At 36.4% G+C, this 18,707-nt stretch overlaps 1 protein-coding gene across 1 annotated transcript; it reads right to left on the reverse strand.

Annotated features, from left to right (window-relative positions):
* Positions 1–6,652: 6,652 nt before the first annotated feature.
* LOC140164416 (uncharacterized) lies at positions 6,653–18,702 on the reverse strand. Its single transcript, XM_072187696.1, has 10 exons — positions 18,687–18,702; positions 17,096–17,227; positions 16,178–16,434; positions 15,295–15,396; positions 13,734–14,101; positions 11,720–11,852; positions 10,970–11,068; positions 10,340–10,463; positions 8,633–8,748; positions 6,653–7,489 (listed from the first exon to the last, which is right to left on the reverse strand). Exons 2-10 carry the CDS (start codon positions 17,223–17,225, stop codon positions 7,181–7,183), a joined length of 1,638 nt encoding a protein of 545 aa, XP_072043797.1. The 5' UTR covers positions 17,226–17,227; positions 18,687–18,702; the 3' UTR covers positions 6,653–7,180.
* Between the last annotated feature and the right edge of the window lie 5 nt (positions 18,703–18,707).

Raw genomic sequence — 18,707 nt, forward strand, 5'->3', positions numbered from 1 at the left:
TTAATTTTTATGATTTGGTAACCTTAAATTTTAAGAGTATTATTTCCCTGGGATTATTTTAACAAATTTAATTAGTGCATCTTTTATGAACTATGCACACCAGCATCTTGGGTGATTGAGATAATGCAATGTTTGTTTCAAAACATATTTTTTATGTCGCATCCTGATATTAAACAAAATCAAATCATATTTTTTCTCAGCTGCTAAATGTGTGCACAAAAACATCCAGTGATAGATATTTATAACACAATCAAGGAAATCAAACCATATGTTGCATAAAATCAATTCCCATGTTTCTAAAAATCAATTTTTTTTTGCAATTGTAATATTATCTACGAGGTTGATGTATCACAAACTCAATACCTCACCACAAGAGATTGTAATATATATGAACATATAAAATAAATGTTGCACACATTTGTGACACGATCTGGTCCATGGGGGCCAAAGGCGGCAAATTTGAAACTGAGATAATGGTTAAAATATGGAGCAAAAAACAATAAAATACATCAGAAAATAGACATCAAAAAACTTCATAACTTTAGAACCAAGTAAGCTAGACCTTTGGTGTTTTCAGTAAATGATAGCCTATTGTATGTATAATGTAATAATTACAGTAACTCAATTTTAAAAAATGCCTCCTTTGGCCCCCATGGATCAGATCATGTCACATTTGAAGTTGAACAATAATTCTGTTATTGATCATATCTGAAAATCATTTTGCTTGATCCATTCATGTACAGGGTGTGTAAAAATTGTTGATTTGATATAATTCTCTCAAATGACAGTTAAATCTAGGAAGTTTTAATTTTGACCACATTTGCTGCATTTTAATAATATTTGTGAAATTTTGAAATGAACCCAACCTTGCAGATGAACTTCCATTAACAACAATACCAGGTTGTCCCATTGTTCCACAGAACCTCACAAAAACTACAATAATAAATACTTTACAAATGAACAATATGCAATTTAGTTTGTGATCATTCAACCGGACACTTTCCCACAAGTGCACTGTAAAAGTTGAAATGTTTGTGCCATTAAATTTTCATGCTTTGCCACTTTCAAACCGTTTTTAACTTGTTTTTTTATTTCACCGTTCTAAGCTTCCTTACACTGACCTATACACAAAAGGAATTTGTGATGTGTCATGTCAAAAGGAGACACTTTTGGGCAGGATCGTAAATGGAGAAATAGCCAAAAATCTACCCGGGGGTGATTTTTTTCACAATTTGAGTTTGTTGCAAATTTGTGATGTTATTAATGTTTAAAATATTGTCTGATAGTTTCAGACTGGAATATAACTGGCATCTTGTATTTTTTGAGACATTTTTCAAGGTAATTCCTACTGTCAACATTGTCAATAATATTTTTAAAGGCCGATATCTCAACTTCAAATGTTATAATATCATAACTTACAAACTCAATATCTTTGCTTAGGAATGTCCGGTTTCATTGGGGAAAACAGCGTTGTGGTGCAAAATATCTCTAAATTTAAGATATGTAAAAACCTCAAAATTTATAACCTGCCCAAAAGTGTCTCCTTTTGACATGACACGTCACATTTATTAGCACAATATTATTTTTGTGGCAGAAGCTTGTAATGCGACAAGAATCGTGAAAATTATGCAACAAGGAAATTTCAAATTTTACCATATTCAAGTTTGAAATTGAGAAATCAATTGGTTGTAATGTACTCTTGCATTGAGTCCTTATTGACACAATTGTTATTTCATTTTGCCTTATTTTATACTACCGGTACTTGCTTTGTAAAAATGTTCTACAAAATACCCACTTTGTCTTTTACCATATTTAGTTATATTTAAGTTTCCTTACTTTTGGTATTCAAGATTCAACTTCTTCAATCAAGCTTGCAAACTTTTCATTACATTAAACCATTAGGTCCGTATGCCCAAAAGAGTTAGACCTGGTCTAAGTGGAATTTAGTTCCATCAGGAATGGTCCTTTACTATTATTTCCTTCCTAGAGTAGCTAGCAAATTCTAAAGATTAAAATGCAATGTTCAAAAATAATACAAAATAACTTAAGCAAATGTAAAGGAAAATGTCCTTTCTCCTGAGATTAAATTTCACTTAGACCAGGTCCAACTTTAAACCCGGTTAACTCTTTTGTGCATACGAACCTTAATCTATAAATTGTATTTCTACGGTAACGCGTACATGCAGTCGGTTATCACAGAACTAGTGCAGCCGGTCCATGTGCGAGTGGTGAAGCTTTTGTCAGTGTGTCTTAGACTTCATCAGGACTGTCTACATGGTTAATATGATATCAGAAATTCTATGACTTATGAATTACCGTCGAGAAAGCTTTTAAAAATAAATGGAAGTACTTCCTTGTGGTATTCAAGGATGGAGGTTGTTTATTAGGGTTCGACTTGCCTTTTGCACCTCACCCTTTCAGTACACATGTGACCGTCCACCACATATGGGATGGTATGTAGGCTTTTTGACTTTGAGATATTGAACAGGCAAATTCTTCTCAAAATAAGATTTACTGACTTATTACACATCCCTATTGCTTGATAAAAAGGGAGTAAAAAATAAATGTGTTGGAAAATTCTTTTGTTTTCTATTGTTTTTTAAGATGTTCAAAGGACTATAAAATATCTCAGAACTTGCCCTACATACATTATGGCCCCTTGTGGTGGATGGCCACATATGAGAAGGGCTTGTACTTCACACATCCATAAAACAAAACCAGAATCAAATATATACAGTATTGCAGATCTTTATTTTGACATATAACCACACATACAATTCCTGTAAAGTTACATTTTAACACTATTTCATCAGGTTTATCCTAGGATTTTGATGACAACATTGATAAGAGTAACTTATAATAATAAGTTCTACTTCATTTGCGTTTATATATCTTGGCAGACCTTAATATGATTTTTGAACATAAAGCACCCTAGCATCACCATCAATTTATCATTCAACTTGATTTTAGTATTAGTTCACATGATGACAAAAATGGCAATGTTCTTTTGGGAGTAAGTGGTAACAGGGGATAAATTATGTTGCCAAAATTGATTCTCACAAACTTATCTGGCAATTAGAAATCCATACAGGGAGTGTGAATTTCAAATGGGGTTTCCTGAATGGGTGACTCCAATTGAAATCTACACCCCCTGTGTGGAAGATTCAGATCATGTTTTCCACAGGGGGTGTATACATTTCAATAGCCCAATGAAGTGAGAATTGACTGATCATCATAACTTACTGCAGGCAAAATAGGCATGAGTTTCTGATGATTTATGTAACCAAGTTTAGGAGAATTGTTGCGAGAACAGATTCTGTTTTGATTCACATCAAATTTGAGAAGGGGGCTTCTCCTTCAAGGTTAAACTAAATCATTGTTCATATTTAGACCTTTATCTTCAGAGCTTTATGAAATACTTTAAAATGTGGTACCTTTACTACAATATGTAGCTTATTATTATAATATGGAATGTCCCAAAACCAGAAAATTAGATACGATACTATGTTTACCAATTTTCAAGCTCTAACACCAAACATACTAAATCAAGTCGCTGATTATAGGTTAATAACTGCGCATTGGTTATTTGGAGGGTATTGTGAAAAATCTAAACATTTTGCCTTTGGAACCGAGGAAAATCCCGAGGTCCAAAGCAAAATGTTTAGATTTTTCACAATGCCCGACATATAACTGATGTAAAGTTATTAACCGAATTCATAACCATCATTTTTAACTCATCACTCAACCAAATCAAGATTTTATTATCTGAAAATTGTTGAAAAAAAACCAATTTTTATCAAAACTTATTTTTCGCCCTTCAAAAAGTCGAACAGGCTAAAACTGCCTTACCAATTACAGCACTGCGCAATCACGCCATGTGCAAATATGGTAGTTGCGTGCGCGTGAGTGTTCCGGCGCAACAGATGCGCACACGCGGAAGTCATTGTACCGCGTAAGCATACGCGGAGGTCATTGATGGATATCAATAACCTCCGCGCCGGTGTGCGTATATCATCTAACGAGCAATTTGATTGGGACGCACATATGGTGTAATACGCGGAGGTTATGAATATGTTTTACTGTATAGTGGACAACTTGTACAATAGATCATCAAATCACTACATTGACAATGGCCTATTCCAAGTACTGAAATCTATACACCTATGGAAGACATGACCTTCCACGAAGGGAGTGTGAATTGAGTTAACTCCAAATTCCACACTCCCTGTTTGGTTGATTGCAGTCATGTCTTCCATAGGGGGTATATGGATTTCAATTGGAATAGCTAATTTGGAACTTATTTGCAATGTTCCTTGCTAATGCTATTGATATTTTGAACAACTCTAGTATTGAAAATGTTATATGTGACCCCTCAGCACAACTGAGCCCGGATGTCGCCAGTGCCACTATTGAGATATGCTCCATTGAAATTAACAATAAACAATAGGAAACAAAGGATTTATTGACTGTTTTATTGATTTTTCACTACTTAAATGTCAAGTACTATAGACATGACATACATCATTTTAAAGCTAATTTCAAGCAGAATATTTTGGTTGAATATCTCAAAAATGATGATTGGCGACTTCAGGGCTCAGTTGTGCTGAGGGGTCACATATGTGCTTTCATATTTGTTCTCCTATCTAACAATTGGTCAGTGCATCCAGGGTGTTGCTTTGGGATTTTGGCAATAAACACCAGGATTCTCACCTTGGCAAAACTAATATCTGTTTAGTTTCTTTATTCAATTGATCATAAGTAGACCTCGCATTAGTAAAAAGGAAGCCATCATCTATCTTGATTTGGATTGCTTATAATTAAGTTTATCTTAACAATCATTACAACAACAATTTTATGACATAGTCATTATACATGTAGAACTTAACATACTCAAACACTGTTACCTTCTAAAATACTACACATTTTCATTTTGAATTATTTTCATATCACTTTCATTATTAAAGTAGGTATACCTTTCTTCCAAGTACAAAACATCCCCTCATACGACATGATTATTACCCAGTTTGAAATCATTCCAACAACACCCAAAAATAGCAGACATTTTAAGCATATTTAATTAATTACCGTATATATGAGCATTCAAATGTGACTTGTCCTCACAAAAATGAGCACAAAGTTGACAACATAACCGGTCTGGTTAGCTGAAGGTCCCAGGTTCAAATCCTGGATGGTCAGTGAATTTTTTTCTTTCACTGGCTATCACTTATGTATGTGGAGACTTGTGTTAAAACCTCTCTCAAAATCTGAGATATTTAAGATTTGAATTCCTTATTTTAGAAGCTTTAAAATCATACCAAACATGTTTGGCTTGCTCCTTCTGTTTATCTTCAAAAATAACTATATAAATTCCTTTGTTTTTTACTGAATCTTGCCATATTTAATGAATGATATCTTCTATAGCGCCCTGGCAACTTTAGGCTCATTTTGTGTAAGCAGGTCACACACATTGTATATTTTTTGGCTTTACGAGATTGTTATCTACACCACTGCTTTACAAGCAAACTATTTAATGGATACACTCTACACCATCGCTTTAAAAGCAAACTGATTATCTGAAACACTAAACTTATAAATTTAAATAACAACAATTAGCATATGAAGTGTTCAAACAAAGTGCAGTAGCTGCCTTGTGTGATTTTTCCATTTCTTTTTAACCCCATGAGAACTACCTGCCGATTGGCCAAAAAGAAGATTTCATTATCAATTGGCCCAATCAGCAACATTGTTAGAATAATTTCACCACACCAAAAAATTGGGGCGAATTATTTGCAAAGCTCCGTTCTGATTGGTGTTTAAAGTAAAAATATCATGTAATTGACCAATCAGAGTTAATGTTAGATCGACAGGTAGTGCTCAGGGGGTTAATGACCTCAAAACTTGTGATACTGTATTCACACTAATTAGTATCACTCCTAATTAGCGATTACGAAGAATGTCATAACATAAAATAATAACAATATTAATGCAACAATTACACATGGCAGCCGTATCGTCACGGGGCGGGAAAAACCTCATAAGCCTTGTAGACGTAGATTTTATATTGAAGAGGTTGCTTCATCTATGTTCAAGAGCCCAAAGTACATGCAGGAAACACCTCATATTTACTTTTGGCCCTTGAAAATAGATTAAGCCTAGGTATAGACTTTTATGGTTTGCTTCATCTATGATCAAGGGCAAAAAAGTACACAAGAGGTTTTTCCCGCCCTGTGACGATATCACCTGTTGTATTTGAACCCTTACTGGTCTGTGTAGCAGAACAGCTACATTTACACACCTTCTGTACTACTGAGTATTTGGCATCCACAATACAAGGCAGTTGACTTCCATCTACCCGCTACAATTGAAGACCAAATTAAAAAGACTAGTTTGTGTATGACGTCCTGTCAACCAGACCAAAAATGCCGTACTGCGCAGGTCAGCAATCAATCACGGTGCACCTATGTCCTGACATCAGACGCAAACTGGTCTTTTTAATTAACTTCAATTATACACATAAATTCATTAAAATTTCACCCACAGCTTGTTTCTCTTGGCCCTGCAGCACCGTTTGGGTTAAGAAGCAAACTGTAAAAGCAGGAATTGATTGTAATACCGCAGGAAATTCGGCGGGTAAAATGGAGAAAAAGCTAGGATTATTTCAGTTGAACTGTACTTTTTAAGGTGTACTCCACAACATTCTATTTTTTTTTTATTCCAACTTGGAACCATGCTGTATTTGAAATTCAATGGATATACATATAGGTAGCTGAAGTATTGACTGCAATTTATAGACCCCTCTAAGCAATCAAATAGGCTGTGTATACAATATATCGTTGTCTGCATCACATACTGTGATATCTCAAAGGCTGCCTTGTGTGATTTTTATTATCATTGTTGTATTGTGTTAGTTTATATTTCAGTAGGTTTCTTTCTTTTAAGAATGGACAATGTGATAATAATATTTTGCAAATACCTCAAAATTAATATAAGCAAATTCTACAGTGTGTATCTCACTTAGATGACAATAATAAAACAAATCACACAAGGCAGCCTTTTGAGATATGACAGTATGTGATGTAGACGACGATATACACGATAAAATCAATCTACTTCTTACGTCCTCTCCCACGGCGACCACCACGTCCCCGTGCTCCTGTCCCTTTGGCTGGTTTTGCCTCCACTACTTCCTCTTCCTCTGGCTCCTCCTGTGAGACCGGTGCTTCTTCCTCCTCCTCCTCCTCAGCTGCATCTTCCAATATACTCTCCTCCTCCTCCTCCTCTCCACCTTCCTCCCCATCTCCTTCATTATCATCACCAAGTAGAGCGTCATCGTCATCATCTCCGCCATTTTCTCCGTCATCGGCCTGATCCGTTTCCATCTTTGTGGCTGCTTCATCATCTTTTTTCTCGGTTCGTCGGTAGCTGACTGTATAAAGGCGGCGACACCTTTGGCGGCTACCTCTTCTTTACGCTTGGTAGCAAGCCATTCCTGTAAATTGTTGTAAAAGGGGGAAATATTTATAACAAGCCATTCCTGTAAATTGTTGCAAAAGGGGCAAATATTTATCAATACACTTGATGGCAGCTACCTCTTCTTGAGGTAGCTGGGTAGCAAGCTTGGTAGCAAGCCATTCCTGTAAATTGTTGTAAAAATCACCCGAACCTACTTGAAAGGGCTATTTTTTTGTTACTTTATGCGTAAATTGACGAGTCATTCTTCATAACGTAAAATTTATGTCAAGCAAGTTTTTCAAACTGACTAAACTGGTTTGCAAATACTATTTTGTGACTATGGATCTGTTGTAAAATTTTCAAAATGTGACAAAAGAAACCTGACATCAAAATAATACTTCCCAAGAACATCAGCCAATGAAATCAAACATAACTTTTATTCAGCTTATAAAAAATAAATAAAGAGTAATATTTACGTATCCACATAAAGAAATGCATATCAATAGGGGAAATGTTTGATTACATTGTTTGTTTAACCAGTCAGTCCTGGTGGACACACCTGGGTCCTGATGGGACCACCAGGCTCTAGCAAAACGTTCAGGTCAAACTTATAAGCATGCAGGCCTGTATGCAGGGACTGCGTTTTGGAAAACACCTGGTGTGCTGCAAACAGCACACCTGATAAATGAGGAGTGCTCCGAGATGTGTGATTGCACTCGCACACCTTAAAACTCAGTTGGAGTCAGTCCCTGCCAGGTGTGCTGCAAACAGCACACCTGGATTAACCAAGGTATGCTCCGAGGTGTGCGATCGCACTCGCACTCCTTAAAACTCAGTTGGAGTCAGTCCCTGCCAGGTGTGCTGCAAACAGCACACCTGGATTAACCAAGGTATGCTCCGAGGTGTGTGATCGCACTCGCACTCCTTAAAACTCAGTTGGAGTCAGTCCCTGCCAGGTGTGCTGCAAACAGCACACCTGGATGAACCAAGGTATGCTCCGAGGTGTGCGATCGCACTCCTTAAAACTCAGTGCCTATGTATGAAGAGAAAACTAGAAAGAAACATGATGAAGGAAAAGAGCAAGGTAAAGAAAGGCCACTCCCAAGAAATCAAATTGTACAATTTTGCTCTCAGCCCTTGGGATGAGAATTGTTTTTGCTTATACTTGTTTGTTACTTACCTCAAAGTTCTTGTGATGTTCTTCGCTGCAGCAGTGCTGTTTCCTTGTACAATCACCAGATGGGTAGAATGTGGTACACAGCTTACACCACAGACCATGCTGAGCAAACTTCATACCTATAGCATAAATAATAATAATAGGTACAAGACATATAGTTACAAACTTTACACAGTAAAAGAAATGGTCAATTCCAGTTTAAATCCATACAACCTGTATGATAGGCCTTAATCTTCCACACAGGATATTTCAAGTTGAGTCACTCATTCAGGTAACCCCATTTGAAATTCACACTCCCTGTGTGGAAGATTAAGGTTATGTCTTCCACAGAAGGTGTGAGGATTTCAACTGGAACATCCCAATATGGCAATCTGGAATTCTATCCAGATGTTAATGCATCACATGACATCAGATCGTGCAGTAGTATATTTATAGTTGGCCATTAAAAGCTATTCCAAAATAATACAGGAATAACTAAAAACGTGTCATATGTGACCGTCCACGGCGAATGAGCCGTAAATTCCTCCCCCGATCAATTTTGTTTTATTTCGTGTTTAAAAAATAAACATCATAAACTTAAAAATGGTATATCATTTGACTTCAAACGATATCCAGAAGCGGGGTTATGGTTTGTTAAACTTTGCTCCTTCAACAAAATTATAGCTTTTTACGTTTTTTACATGTGTCTCTTTTTCCACATTGCTGGCAATATATATCAAACAGTCATAATTGGCGGTCATTTCAAATCATCCCCAAGTCAACGAGGTTTAAGAAAGTTCTCTCATTGTTAATTGTTGGTTATGCATACCTGTACAAAATACAATGGCTGGTAACCCACCACTTGAACAGGATTTAGCAAAAGCAAACAAAGACCAGAGCTATTAAAAGTTCTATAGCCGGCCATCTAGGTAGAAGCTTATTATCCACTTCAACAATAGGATTATTGATTAGTTTTTGACTATCAAAATAAGACGGATGTCGGGCCAGCTTAAGTTATCGATGAATACGACCTTCGTACACATTTTACACCGTAACACAGAATACAATTTAGGGAATTTACGGCTCGTTTGTGCTGCCGGGTCACATATAGACCTTGCAAGGAATAACATAATATCCAATTCAAAATTTAGCACAAGTGGCATTGGAAATACTTTGTTTTGCAAGTTTTCCTAAAATAACATTCACATAATTTGCAAACTTGGTGCAATTCTTTGCATCCATAATATCTGGAGTATATATTGAATTCTTCCTATCAATCTTTCAGGGTGGATGTAATTATCAGCTAACATTATTTATGAGAAAAACAAATTGATTGAATACATGTACACATACACCCCCGACACACCCCCACCCTTACTTGTTTTGTGTGACAACCAGGGACACACATTGACACAATACTCTGTTTACATATCCCCCCCCCACCCCAAAGGGTGGTATCTAGCATAAGTAACTCCAACAGGTGACACCCCCAGTTTTTGAAATCCCTAGTTTTACGAGTCCCTGATTGCCGATAAAAACAGCCCCCATCCACAAAACACACACCCCTACACCAGACTTGTATCAAACTCGAGTCAAGTCAGTCATCTAGGGTTCGAGTCAAGTTATCATAAAGTTCAAGTCATTTACAATTTAAGACTCGAGTCAAGTCATGAGTCCTAAAATTTTGAGTCGAGTTGAGTCATTTGAGTAGAGTCACACCCCCACACTTACCAACTGGGTTATCCTGTGTAGGTGATGCTATCCCAGGTGCTTTATCCTTAGCAGCTTTAGCCTTAGCACTCATACTTGCTACAGATGTTGGTACTTGTACAGGCTTGCCTTTGAGACCACACATCTGCCAATCAAAATATAAAGACAGGTTGAAATCAATAACAACTTATCTGTTTTTATGTTCCTTTAAAAAATATAGGCCTATATGTTTGCATGTCCCTCCTCTGAAAGGTTTTATAATTTAATTAAGGGTTGGTTGGTTTCTGTTTGTAATGGTTTTACATGAAGATCAAGATGTAAATAATAGGCACATCAGACATAGAGCAGAGGATTGTTATGACATGTTGAACATTCTTCATTATTCCAAAAAAAAAAAAAAAAGGCGCAGTGTGTGATTGGTTATGGTGTTTTTGTCTACCGCACATAACATCTTTCTGAACTAGTTCAGAAGATTTACGATTAGCTGTTGGAAAGGCATATTACGCAGTCCCATTGACTGGCTGCTCAAGTGATCTGTTGATATTAAGCCCCTCCCTCCCAGTTAGCATATGCTGATGGCTGTGTACACAGATTCATGCTTCTAGTTTAGCATAAGTTTGAAATAATAAGATATTCCCTAGTATAACCCACCTTCTTATGGAGTGCAGTCTGGAAGTGATGGATGAATTTCCTACCACGGTTAAAGAACAGATTGCAGTCCTCACACCATTGTTGCGACTTCTCAAGATACTGTGGAAATATAGAATCATGGATTGAGTCGAAACAATATATCATGTCTTTAAAGTCCATAGAATACAGATTCATCAAAAATACATCATCAAAATTACACATTATAACATGGAGTAACATATCAGAGGTGAGTTGTCAGGTGGGGGAAAAAATTACATTTTTCCTGGTATGCATCATTTTGGCTCGGTATACATGTACTCATATATGTATACTAGGCCAATGTTTTTAGACGGAATGTGAAGTTTTTCCACTGACAGGGACAATTGGGGGACAAAGTATACACAAATATCCCCCCCCCAATCAAGGAGAATTTTGGTGTTCACCAGGCCAAAAAGATGCCCTGGATAATTTTGTTTAATTTTCTGCTTAGTAGATGGAGCTGGTTTGCCAGTAAAAGCCTTCCACGGGCACTCTCTGCACTTTTACAGATTGAATGTGCTGTATCTGGAATTACTTCATTAGCACAAAATGTCTTTTATTATATATTTTTGATCTTGATCTACAGCTTTTATAAATTAGATTTCGCAAAATTCTAATGGTGAGACCTGTGCAATTTACGAAAGCAGCTTAAAGCACTATCACTTTTAAAAATACAAAATAAAAAACACAACAAGCAAATGTTTGAGTTAAAATTCTTGCACATTAATATACCTTATGTTTTTCACAATCCATATGAGCTTTTATTGGTCCAGGATTGATGGATAGACAAACACGGCAGACAAAATAATAGTCGTCTTTCTCAAGATCTTGAGGCGATTCCTCCTTCTCCCCATTCTTCTCAGTTCTGTGAATAGAAAAATACAGGATAATCAATAATCAATAGTCGCAGCAAAAGTGGACAATTTTACTCTAGTGGTTTTAATATTTGATTTTCATGCAGCTATCATGAAAATAATAATACCCAATCCTTATAAACCATTCCTATAATTGGCATGTTTTGCTTTTGATGGGGTGACCATCAATATCACATAAGGTCATGTTTTTTGAGGTGGGCACCCAAAAAAGGTGCAGCTGTCACATTTTCCAAAATTTGTTCTCTTCTTATTCCTATATTTTTGCTAAAATCAATCATAAAGAAATGGTTTTGGTCTTATTTTGAAGATCATATATACTACAATTAATGGCACTTAGGGAAATTTTACACTAAATTAAACAATTTAAAATACAACTTTTTTCACACCCTGTATAACACAATGGGTTTAACAAATATAGTGCAAACTATATATTTAATGAAAGGACTAACTGTGTACATTCCAAATATCAAGTTCATTTTCCAATTTAATATACTATGTAGAAATATTGGAGTGGTAAAGAAATGTAATTTTTTAGGTCAGCGGAATCACCCTGTATATTTTTGGCACACCCTGTATATCCACTCAAGCTTTACAGATTTGCAATCCTGACAATATATGCTTTCTAAAAATGTATACTTTTACATAGTTTGGCTGAAAACTTTTTTGAAATATAATCAGAAATACAAAAAAGGAGTTTTGACAAATTGCAAGATGTGACACAATTGGGTCCCACCTCAAAAAACATGACCATAACAAAAGCCAGGACAAAGGTATTACTTGATTATAAAATAGAAAAGTGAGGTCAAGAAGGGTGTGATATCCATGTTTAACCCATCAACAGTAGGAAAATGACAATAATAGGAATGATCTATAGATGAGTTGACCTCAATGTTTATCAACAAAGGCAAGGGACCGGTATATACAAACTACAATTGCCCTCCAGTAAAATCACACCAGCAGATACGGGCACCGACCCCCAATTCTTGTTGGGATTTCCAAAGGGAGCTCTCTATTTCTAAGTGAAATTTACTCTACATAAAAGGAGCCCAGGTGCGCTATTAGGTGAATCTTTACTGTATTATCCTTAGGTCAAGAAAACAATTTTTAGCTTGCCCTCAAATGAATTTTAACAATTCTCGCTATTCACAATAAGGGCGCCGCCAGCGGTTTGCGATGTAATTGTGATGTATCATGGGAAAATTCGACATCAAGTCCAGCATAATCTGAATATTACCATGCTATTACATAGGAACATGTGACAATATTTTTTAGCTTGTCAAAATAAAGGTGTTACACTTAATCGATACTCAATAATACTTAATAATGTGATTTGAAATGTGCACAATTAATTTTTTCTCTATCGATTTGCGCGTAATACCGTTATATTGACAAACTAAAAATATTGTCACGTGTTCCTATGTAATAGCATGGTAATATTCAGTATTATGCGGACTTGGATGTCAACCTTTTCCCATGATACATCACGATTACATCGCAAACCGCTGGCGGCGCCCTTATTGTGAATAGCGAGAATTGGGTCGGTCGGTCAGGATTTTTTTAAAAATTACTAGCAAACTCTACTGTTTGTATTAATCAAGGCTCAAAATATGAAAAATCAGACAATTTCGATATCAAAATGAATCAACGAACATTACAAAACAACTAAAATGTTGAACACAACTTCTAAAATTCCTTTTTTTACATCTCCAGAATGTAAAAATTTGAGAAGAATTTTTTTTTTAAAGGAATTTCCAAAAATAGGGTCGGTATTCTTTTGTACAGTAAATAGAAAAAACAACAACTTTTTTCTGATTTCCAAAATTAGGGTCGGTCGGTTGAGGGCAAGCAAACATCTTTTTTTTTTGCCTTACCCTACATCCTTATCTGCCTCTTCCGTGACAACAGCAGCAGGAGCATCACCCTCCTCCTCTTTAACCTCAACCTTTTCCTCATCTTTTTTCTCATCCTCATCCGCAGCTTCAGCATCAGCCATCTCTGCATCCCCGCTTTCAGCTTCTGTTTTCTCAGCATCAGCTTCAGCAGTTTCAGTTTCTTGTTCTTCAGCAGCAGCAGCAGCTACAGCAGCAGCAACAGCGGCTGCTTTCTTCTCAGGACCATGGACGCTGGGTAATGCAGACAACTCCCGCGCAAGAGCCACGCGACGAGTGGTACCAAAGTCAGTTTTCACAGAGCCAACATTCTCTTTGTGTTTCTTGCTCTCCAGATGAGACCAATAGTTCTGAAACAAATCAGTCATTTTATGTATTCTTTGAGTGATCTTCCTTTAACACGCAAAAATAGTGGTATGATTGACGAAAATTATATAAATAAACATTTTTTTACCAGATTTGCCGTCGCAAATAATAAAGGACACAAGCTGTAATTCCTGTTGATCATGCCACTATTTTACCTGTTATATATCCTCACAGGGAGGATGGCAATTTATTTCTCGCATTTACGGCCCTAGCTACTATGGGATATTTGCAGGGAGGCGATAAGTTTAAGTGACTGCTTATAGATTCAAATTTCAACCAGCCTAATCATGAAGCCCCTTTTTCTGCTTGTCTGCTTTATTATTTGCGACGGCGAACCTGGTAAAAAAAACAATGTTTATTTTCCTTTAATACAAAAAGCTACAACCATAATATGTCCTTTCTATCATAAACCAATAAATTCATTCTCTATCTTCTCTTCCATCAGCATACTCAGCACCCTTCGAGATTCTGATAATTCTGAAATGGCCTGAATCATTACTGTTCATGCAAGGAGATAATTAATACTGATGAAACTTCAGCCAGGCACAAGTGACCTGGTGAAGGGGTTACTATGATAGCTGATCACAATCACATGTTACCCTGCTTAGAACCGAATGTAACGAGGTCTTTATCATCTGCCCTGCCTTAATTGTCCCAGGTGAGCCACAGGGAGAGTGGATTTGATTTTTTTTTTGACCTGCAGAAATTTGAACCCAGAACCTCTTGCACGAAAAGCAAAGACCTAAACCAGTGTGGCACACTGCTCCATAGCCTAATTAAATCTGAGAATCAACATTAACTATCTTGTTTTGTCAAGTTTTCTATCACAAAATTTCCAGATCTGTGAGTTTTTGATACTCCAACAAGAGTACATTTACTGGCAACTGTCGATATGGCACATAATCAACACATTTGTCAAAATGTTGTAATAAACAAAAATACTCCTGTTGAAATCAATACACCCCCCCCCCCCCATGGAAGACATGACCTTAATCTTCTACAAAATGTGAACTTCAAATGGGGTTACCTGAATGGGTGACTCCAGTTGAAATCTACACCTGTGTGGAAGATTAAGATCATGTCTTCCACAGGGGGGTGTATGGGCTTCAACTGGAATAGCCCAATACTTGAACGCATTTATACGTAAAGTGATCTAATTTACTGTGAGTCAACTTACCGGCCACTGCCAACACGGCACGTTACATATGTAACAGAAGAGATCCTTCAGCACCTTATCATACATGAAGAACTCCATCCTGAACATCCTCAGAAGTTTCACCTGGAATCAAGGACAATGGGTTTTTGATTAGTTACTAGTTAGGTTGACTAAATGTTTCAACTTGACATGCAGAGCACATGCACTCATGCATGACATTGCATGTGCACAGAGCTCAAAATTATTTTAAAATTATTTTGAACAGATTTAATGAAAAGTAACCTTTGGGTGTACTTGTAAGCCTTTCTGTGTTACTCTTTAATATTTGACTAATATTGTGGGTCAGTTAGTTACCCTAACCCCTATAACCTCTGACCCCAATTAGCATATGGTGATGGTTTGTCTCAAATGAGACGTCTACCAATATTTTAATAGTCTTGCAACCTCAAACTTCCCTGTTATGAAAAAGCTATGAAATTTTCTATGCATTATTAAAAAAAAACATGTTATGCTAAAAAAATTGTTATGTCTGAAAGCCCACGGCAGTTTAAAAAATTTTTAATTTAAATTTTTTTTATTAAAGATTTTTTTAAAAACTAAATTTTGAATTAAGATGTCATTTTTAAGTGTTCAAAAGTACACAGCATAAAATTGTGGTTGATTTACGCAGTTGAAGTACAAATATCAATTGTCTTATATCTAAACAATGCGAGTATCGAATCAAGTAATTTTTCTTCCAAATTTGTCTCAGAATTTCATGATTTTACGGCAAAAAATTAAAAACTAAAAAAAAGAAATTAAATGAATTTGCTGTTTCAGCTGACATGGACGCGCTAAGAAAAACGAACGTGTGCGGGTGCTTTGAGCCAAAATAATTTTTTAAGCCTTATTGTACTGTGCTCACCTGATGGACCACAGTATTGTTATGTACAATAGGCGTTCCCTGTAGATTCATCACATCAGTGCCTTCTTTGCCTTCTTCATCCTCATCCGCATCTCCTCCTCCTTTCTCTTCTTCCTTGGTATCCTCTTCCTCCTCCTTCTCCTCTCCTTCTGCTTCCTTGCCTTCTCCTTCCTCCATCTTCTCTTCCTTGGATTCTTCTTCTCCTTCTGCTCCAGGTTCCTTGCTCTCCTCTTTTTCTTCTTTCTCTTTCTCCTCTTCTGGTAAAACAAGAAAGATATAATGATTAATATGTTTGGAGCAATTACCGAAAAGGGTGCAACTCTATTCGTCTTATTACACGACTGCCCTACCCCAACTCTAAACTCTGTAAACGAGGACTGGACTCAATTCTAGCTAGTTTCACCCTATTCGGTAATTGTACCATATGTTTTTGTGTGCATGTTGATGCAACAACTCAAATGGTGACGTATCCAGTGTTCGAAATAAATAAGCACTACCGCAGTGCAATTTGCACCCCAAAATTTGCCTGTTGTGGTACACCTTATAAAGTGTGGTGCAAAAATATTCATTCGTCGGATGTTTGACGAAGTGACCACCTGTGACATCACTATGTAAACAACGTAGAGGTATTAATAATTAATTAGGTAATACCAAGTATGGAGGTATCCAAAAGTATGCTAATTAGAAGGTTCAACAAATCAGAATACGATCCTGGAATCCAAAATTATGCAAATGAGTTGAAGGAGGTTACGTGAACATGTCGAGTATTTTGAATCTAGGGGATTCATGTGAAACCTATCTACATCTAAACTGAATACTTGTAATTTACAGTCTCTTTTCCTTTCATGTGAATCTGACACACACACCCCCCACACACACACACACCCCCTACATATGCATAGAATTGTGTTATCGTACCTTCCTTCTTAGGTCTGCTGATTCGTACTGATGTTTGCAAGAGGTTGGTCAACAAATCAAACTCTTCCTTAGTGTGCTTGTTTTCCACATGCGACTTGCCTCCTCCACGCTTCCTGGCACCATATTTCATACCTAGTTTTTAGGAAGTTAGAGGGGGGAGGAAATCAAAATTTGGGTTAGGATTATGTAGAGCATCATTATATCGACATCGAACACTTAAATTGATGTACCTTTGTTTGACGTACTTGTTATGTCATTTTGGGTCAATTTTATATCACTGGAGTAGCGTACATTATACCAGTTTAAATGAAAAAGATTTGTACATAAGGTTTAAATTGACACACATAACGTAAACAATAAAAATGTATTTCAAGTTTCATTTCAGTTTCAGCAAACAAATTAATTTGATCAAATCACGAATATTTCCAAAAACAAATTTGGCTTGTTTTGATTCCAATACTTTTCTTGTGCATTTCATTGCTGTGTTTCCTTCTTTTTTAATCAAACAAAGGTACATTTTGTTAAAACCATTGTCTCCATCTTTCTGAAGTAGTGCAGTCCAGAGGCTGTAGTAGTGCAGCAGTACGATTGAAGTCAACCCCTCCCTACGGACCCCACCAAACTCCTAAAGCTTATTAGCCAAATATCAAGCTACTGAAACCAATTGATTACTTCAAATCAATTACGATAACAGTATCTTGAAAAACTGTAAAATTTGTTGCTTTGATGGATGCAGGGTCTCTGGTGGAGAACCCCTACATGTATTTACTTTTTTCTCTTTAAACATTCCAGTCTATAAACACCTTTGTTGATGTTGTACAACATTTATTGGTAGAGTCTCCCTGATGCCAACTGAAAACTCTACCAGATGCTAATTAATCATGAATATTCATGATTGCATCACCAAATATCATTAATATTAATGTGATTAGGTTATCTAAACCTTCATTCCCTATTTGTCTACTTCATATAGCACTGTTCACTATGAACAACTTAGGAGAGCCTTTATACGTCACCAATAACACACAGAGTGTGGTCATGATGATAAAACTAGTCAAATATCATTAACAGCATTTTACAATCAGCATACATGCAGTCCACGTTTCGAGTAAAACAAGCATCATACTGTCCATCGGAATGAGGATTCTTCTGAACAGAAATTTATAAAAGAAATTTATGCTTTTAACAAGACATTTTGGCTTATTTGCCAACATGTAAGTAACATTTAAGAAATGCTAAAATCCGCTTTATAACTTGTTTTACATGTGGACGTTGATGGCAAAATATGCTGCCAAAAGAATAATTTAAATTCAAATTAATGCTTATTTGCATAAGTGTATGTTCATTACTTATAAACTATAATGTTCATACAAATAATCCTCGTATAAGAAAAATCAATAGAAAAACTCGTGTCAATAACGAGCTACCCGACAGTTTCTCATTGCCTTCACTAAACGAGTCACGATTCTCGTCTTCATCCTAACGAGTTACGACTCTCGTTCTGAAGATTTGGACAGTGTTCGAATCGAATCGCCATCGAACATTGTCCGCCACAACGCAAAAGACTGTCGGGATCGTCTGTCAGTAGTACCTGCAGGCCCGCTGGACGCAA

The sequence above is a fragment of the Amphiura filiformis genome, chromosome 11 (genome assembly GCF_039555335.1).
Source record: "Amphiura filiformis chromosome 11, Afil_fr2py, whole genome shotgun sequence".
In the NCBI taxonomy this organism is placed as follows: domain Eukaryota; kingdom Metazoa; phylum Echinodermata; class Ophiuroidea; order Amphilepidida; family Amphiuridae; genus Amphiura; species Amphiura filiformis.